This window comes from Egretta garzetta, unplaced genomic scaffold, assembly GCF_000687185.1.
Source record: "Egretta garzetta isolate BGI_Z169 unplaced genomic scaffold, ASM68718v1 scaffold158, whole genome shotgun sequence".
Taxonomy (NCBI): Eukaryota; Metazoa; Chordata; class Aves; order Pelecaniformes; family Ardeidae; genus Egretta; species Egretta garzetta.
Window position 1 is genome coordinate 1,553,426 of NW_009260430.1, and position 6,761 is coordinate 1,560,186.

General features: G+C 37.3%; 1 protein-coding gene across 3 annotated transcripts in view; it reads right to left on the minus strand.

Annotated features, from left to right (window-relative positions):
• OSBPL2 (oxysterol binding protein like 2) overlaps positions 1 to 6,761 on the minus strand; it is a 36,208-nt gene that overhangs the window by 11,594 nt on the left and 17,853 nt on the right. For 2 of the 3 annotated variants that reach the window (XM_035899289.1, XM_035899290.1), the window contains 5 exons: positions 4,181 to 4,328; positions 3,864 to 3,939; positions 2,040 to 2,174; positions 781 to 878; positions 1 to 89 (listed from right to left, as the gene is read on the minus strand). The exon at positions 1 to 89 is cut by the window's left edge and continues 88 nt beyond it. In XM_035899289.1, coding sequence (XP_035755182.1) covers positions 1 to 89; positions 781 to 878; positions 2,040 to 2,174; positions 3,864 to 3,939; positions 4,181 to 4,328 — 546 coding nt within the window. The remainder of the gene's footprint in view (positions 90 to 780; positions 879 to 2,039; positions 2,175 to 3,863; positions 3,940 to 4,180; positions 4,329 to 6,761) is intronic. The other variant, XM_035899291.1, reaches the window with a different exon arrangement.

The following is a 6,761-nucleotide window of genomic DNA, read 5'->3' on the forward strand; positions in this document are numbered from 1 at the left end:
AGTCCTTATTGAGGCCTTCAGAATAAAATGCACTAATAGGTGGGTGGTGGCTGACTTGTTCAGATATAAACCTAAATCCTAAATCCTCCCTAGCAACAACAAAAAAGAGCATTAAACAGTAAATTTTTTTTAATGTTACCAGAGAAAAGACTTACTTGATACTTTAAATTATTTTGAAGGATTTTTCTATTAAACTGAAGGTGAGACCTTTCCTTTTCTAGTCCCATGACACATTTACAATTAATTAAATAAAAGAATTTGTACCCTGAACACTTTATCTTTATACCCCAAACCAACCCACATTCAAACACCTAAATTACTTTCTACCCAGAAAGACATTTGAAGAAGTTTCACTGAAATAACTCATGAAAATACTGGAACACTTTGGGCAGCAGGAGGTCTGACTGAAAATTCTTTTCTCCACTGCAGACCTATCACCCATTTATTTAAGCAAGCTGGAAGTCCTTCAGACTAACTCCTCTATCTGACATGATCAACAAAACACTATTTAAATTAATTAATAGTGTCTGTTCAGGAAATGTCTTTGGTGGAAGAACATGGACCAGTCTTTTTCTGAATAATTCAGAGAATACTCTGCCTAAACCTAGAAATATGATTATTAGCTTTTATAACAACTTCTCACAGATTTTGAGATAGTTTGGGGAAAATGCAGTCATGTATTTTAGTAGATTTTCACTGAATAAACAACCGAACTAATAAGAGAGTCTGCTAACTCAAGAACACAAATAGCCCCAGCTCCCAATTTAAAGTAATTATTACCTGGTTAATTCATAGGTTTCTCCTAACAGCGGGTTAAATGGTTTGCCAGTTCTCTCCCACTGAGAAGCCACAGCAGAAACTGCAAAAGCCGCTACAGCCTATAAGCAAGAGCAGATTGTTGAGAACAGTACGTTAAACCTCTTAAGTTTAATGTATTTGTAGCACATTACGGTATTTCATTTTTCTTCCAAAAAGAAATCGCTATATATTGCTTAAGGCCAAAACATTTGTAAGCCATAGGGTAAGTGATTGTTGTGGTTTAACCTGGCATAAGACCTGAACCACGTTCAGGAGACACAGCAGTAGGAACATGCCTGCTGGGTTAAACCACAACAGTGATACAGAAGTATGGAAATACAAGCAGTTAATAAGAAGCTCATTTCCAAAAGGAATTATTTTCTGTAGTAAATTTTGTCAGGTTACACTCTGCACCATGTTCTCCACCTACCTCTAAGAGGACAGCCTGGGTTTTTAAATCTACTTTTCCCCTATTTTGACTGTCTCCCCCACTCAGCTCACCGGGAAGAGTCTTGCTTTTCCTAGTGTCAGGCAAGCGTTATTTCTAACACAGATGAGATTTCTTGAATCATACCAGCAGGTACAAACGACACTTAGAAGTTCCTGCAGGCTGATAAGAAGGGGTAGGTACTACACAAACACAGTGTACAGGATATACATTCCAGTTTCACTTCTGTAAAAACAGAACTATGAGCAATACCAGTATAATCTAATGTACACAGGCCTGGTTTCACCATATTCAGTTCCTTGTTGTGTGACCAGCCAGGTACTATATTCTACTCCCAACAACAACCAGTTTTGGAGATGAAAAGAGTGGTAAAGCTTATCTCTGTTACACCAATTTTTCATCCAGTAACTTAAAAATCATGGAGCCACTCAACAAATCAATTTAGGGCTACTTAAAGCCAAGATTTTATGTTCACAACATGTAAAACCACAAAAAGAGTCACAGTTAAAGAAGTCCTGAAAAGGGCTTTGGTCCTTGGGCATCATCAGTTTTGGCACTCTTCTGCACTAGGCTTTTGGCTGAAACTCTGTGCACAGCATCAAGCGTGAAAGGGTCACAAATATGTGATACAGCCAAATGAAACAAGAAACTTGTCTAGACAGACAAATACAGGCATTCTTGTGGTAGCCCCAGAGAAAGAAATACACTCAAGTGAGAAATTGACTTAAAATTAAAGATTTGGGGAGAGAAAAACTTCTTCTGAACTAACCAGAAGGTAGTAGCTGTTACTTACCTGCATTCTTTCCAGGGGGTCTGCATGACTACAAGCCTTATTAATGAGGTATATATGTTCCATATATTCTGTTATCCGTTGAAGGAAACTCAATGGCTCATTGAAGACAATAGGCATTGTAATCTTAGACAGCTCCTAGACAACAAAAGGATAAGTTAATTTCTTAGCCACAACACTAATTTAACAACTGACATCAACAGGAATTTTGAAAATAAGTTGTGGGTTAGCTTATTTGTAGCATTATTCAAAAGACATTTGGCAAGCCTATAGTAGACCTTTAAGTGCTACAGCTGAAAGGGGCTCAAAGCACTGCAGAACCCTACTAGCACTCTGAAAGAATAAACAACCTCAAAAATTGATCCAGCTAACCTAGTCAATTCAAGAAAAATGTTACCTTCTGTGGTCTACACAAAACAGAATTTCTGTAGATAGCAGCAATAATGTGCCAACCAGCTCATTACTGATATTAAAGTACCACGCATTCCTTTGAAATCCTCACATACCCATTTGCATAAAATCTAACTATTTTACTAAGTAACCGCAAATTATTTTTAAAAGGAACAGTTACATAAACAATAGGATTTGAATTGCTCTAACAAATTTTAGTGACTTTATTTAAGCAACCTGTTATTTGCATTAGAATGTTTCTCATTTCACATGTGGATACAAGACAGACATGAAGGTCACACAGAGATTTTCCAACTCCCCAGGTCTTCTACCATATCCAAGTAAATTTGGCTGTTTAATTAAAAAGCTGCAGTCATGACTGAGCACTAAAGCCTCATTTAAGCGCTTAAAACTTAGTGGAAAGGAGAAAGCCACCAGTTAAGTTAATGCAATATTTTCCTCACATTATCACAGGTAGTAAGGAAAAAAAAAAAGAAGTTACCCTTAACTGACTTAAATTGATTGGCCTCAGCAAAGCATTCTAGTACATGGGTCACTCATCCTAACGAAAGGAGTTGTGACAGTACAGCTGTATCTCTTAGGTGACATAAATTAAGCTAGCAGAAGGGCTCACTGACTTGTCTGTTGCATTGACAAAGGACCGTACTGGCAGACCTAGACTAGATATGAATGTAATTGCTTAACTCTTCTCAAAAGCAGCTGTGGCAGCAATGCCCTTCAGTGTAGAATATCATTTCCATTCCTAATAAGAATGAAGTAATCAAACATGTAACTTAAAGGATTAAAAGAAAACAGCAGTGATGGCCAGTAACGATGCAAGCGTCGGGGTCCTTTAACAACACAGACTAATGTAAAGGTCTGCGTTTCTGAGCCCAAGAATAAATCTTGTGACGCAATTACATCACAACATTAATACCCCAAGCATACACTGGGGCCTACACTGGGCTCTAAAAAACTCTAACAGATCCAAAACTTTTCTATCCTGTCAATCAGACGAAAGCAATTTTTTGGGGACAAACTGCTTAAATTATGGGGGGGAAAAAACCAACACAAACACACCAAAATAAAGCCCTAAATCACATCTTGCTAAGTAAAGAATGAAAAAAAGCAGAGAAGAGAGCATTGTGTTAATCAAACCATATTTAACTATGTTTTTAATGCCTTTACTCTAGTTCTCATAGGACAGCATTAGAAATGCCAAGCCACATGCTCCAACAACTAAAGCAAGTAAGGAAATAGTACGTTAGCAAATGGATGTTGAGATGTAGAGAGTTGCAGCTTAAGATGATGTTCCCTACAGGAAAAAAAATGCAAAATGCACCAGGTATTATTTTGTGTCTTAAGGGTTAAGCAATAAAATTAGCCACTTGAAGTCAGGAGACCCAATATCAACATATTTCATCCAAGCCAACTTACCAGTCCAATGCATTTTTTTAATATGCTCCACACGCTAAAATCACTTCTAGAAAACATTGGGGCAGGTAATGATGTCCTGTAATTGGAAAAAAACAACTGCCATTATCAGCCCCAGTAACAACAAGACATTTTCATTTGTAGGTATTGAAGCAATCTAAAAAGGAAGCAAAGCATTAACCTAGAGTTGACAAGGGAAGCAGATAAGTGAAATGGCTTTTCAGTTCCAGAGAATTAACCTCTTCCAATGAGAACAGCAACGTCCCAGAAGAGCCAGCACGTTCTCACTTCTCATTTACTCTGTAGTACTATGTGTTTACCTGTGTCTTTTAATTCCATTTTCTTGAATCTCTGTCTCTCCGTTATGCTTTCCAGTCCTACTGCTTTGGTGCGGATCTAGATCAAGCATTTCTGCAACTTTGTGATTTGCTTCTGAAAAGTCTCCCGAAGAATTGTCAGAATCAAAGCCTGTAAAAAAACCAATAGTTTTCTTAGGATCCTTATTATGCCACAGAGTGCCACTCACATTTTGTAACTCTCACAGCATAAGTACACTTATACCAGGTTATTTTATTTTAAAGAGTATCAGAGTAAAAACCCTTTATTAAGTGACCTAATTTCCAAGAGTATTTAGAGCCAAGTACTGCATTAGAATCAAGTATTCTCAACTAATTTTTCACACTGCTGAATATAAAACCAATTTAGATTCTTACAAGTTCTTCAGTAGCTCCTAATCAAATTAGTTGTATTGTCTCTTCTTCAGAGCTGCAGTGTGATTATAGTAATTTTGTTCAGTTACATAGTCTTCCTCAAAGACCTTAAAAAAAAATTAACTTAGCTGACTTATACTGCAAGCTAAAATGGCCATTTCACAAGCCAGCGGCAAACATCTGGACTATTAGAGCAACAGAAATGAACGCTATCTAACTTCTTTTTCCCATCCATGTGTGCAAACCATATAACACTTCCCTAATGGTTACAGCAAGAACCTGTGGACACCAAGATGAACCATTCCTTGAGCTCTACAAGGGACCCAAAGCATGACCTACAGTAGGTGGGTGACCGATTCCATCCACTTGGGTAGACAGCTACTGGAAACACCGTTGTAACTAAATGCCAGCATCCCCAATAACAACATGTGTTGAACAGCTTTAACCATAAAAAAAAGTTAAACCAACAGGAATCTACAGGAACGCCAGCTTCTGTAATCAAGCAGACCTAAGTACAAGCTGAACTAAACCAACAATCCAAGATTTTAGTCTAATGGTTTTTTGTTTAAGTCACACTACTTATACACACACACTTAGAATAACAACAATTTATTTTTGCATATATACACACACACACTTGGTCACTATCAACAGCAACAGGCCTCTTGTCAAGGCCCCTACGCAGACTGACTGCAGAAATGAAGCAACTGTTAACAACAAATAAGGATCAGTCACAGCATCAATACAGAGCACCCTAAAACCCCTTCACAACCGTCACGGTACCGCAACAGAAAGCACTGCTGATCATTCAGTGTAATAAAGGAACATTTTTGTTGAAAATCATTCAAAAAGCATTAAGTCCTTTCTGAGTGCCACAAGGGTCAATTCTTCATCAAGAACCACAAGACAACTTCAGTTTCCAGCTTCCAATTTAACTGTCAGAATCCAAAAGCAACATGCGAACGTGCGTATTTGCTGGCATACAATTCTTGCCACAGTTTTAAGGCATACACTAACATCATTTTTGTATTCCTTTCATTCCAGCTATCACAACCTGGGCAACCGCTTGTCTGTGTGCTGACAGTTACCACCACACACAGCTGCAGCCGATCCAAAAGTCCAGGTGTGGATACAGAAAGATTTCAAATATATTACAAAGCATTTAAACACTTTAATGGAGTAAAGAAATCTGTTTTGACAAAGATTATTTCAATTTTAAGTAGAGAAAAATGTTATGATCCTGTGTCATTAAATTTTTTAAAATAGAGTGTATCTATCTATCATACGCAGTACTTCAACTTTTCCTTTGTTAACCTCTCCAATAGGATGCTTTTACTTTATTAGAGCAATTCATGCAAGGCCCACATTCAGAAACAAAAAGCTGCATTTTTTTCAGGGATCAAGACCATGCCAATAACATTCAAAACTGCACAAGGAAGTACCACTGAGATGATCTTTTTTGGTAAACAGCAGGTGTAATGGGTGATGTCATGTATTAAACCGTCTCCTACATTTGATGTCACAAGCATGTAATTATACAGCAATAACCACACCTGAGCAGTCTTAGTACTTAATTGGAAAGTATGATAGTCATATACATGTTCAGGTTATTAAAATGAAGGCTACCCTGAAACACCCGTCTTAAAAAAAAAAACCAAAAACACGTGCTTATCTTCAGTCAACCCACAACAAGATATTTATAATTTTAAAATGGCATTTCTAACCACATATCAGCTTTTTCTGGAACCTGTTACAATACAAGGAGATGGAAAAGGCAAGTACCACAGGGCATAACGAAGTAACTTGTATTAGTTTGACTGATGAAGTTGGAAAAAAACATGAGCTTTCTGGTATGTGTACCCTCACCCAAAAAGCTGATCAAGCACATACAACATAAGGAACAACATCACATTTAACAGGTACTTCAATGAGATAAACACACCTAAATATAAAAGTAAAGCTTCATAACAGGAATAGTCAACTGGCTTATAGGGGAATAGTTATGAAAAGTGTTACTGGAATTACAGTCTTTACGTTGTACCTGAAACCCTGCAAATACTATCAAATGTTCATTGTTTTTATCCACATGAGTCTTTCTGTTCCTCCACGATTCAGAATTGTTTTGCCCTGTTCCTATATAGCACAACAGGAATTTAGATTCAGATTTGTGTGTGTGTGTGTGTGTATATAT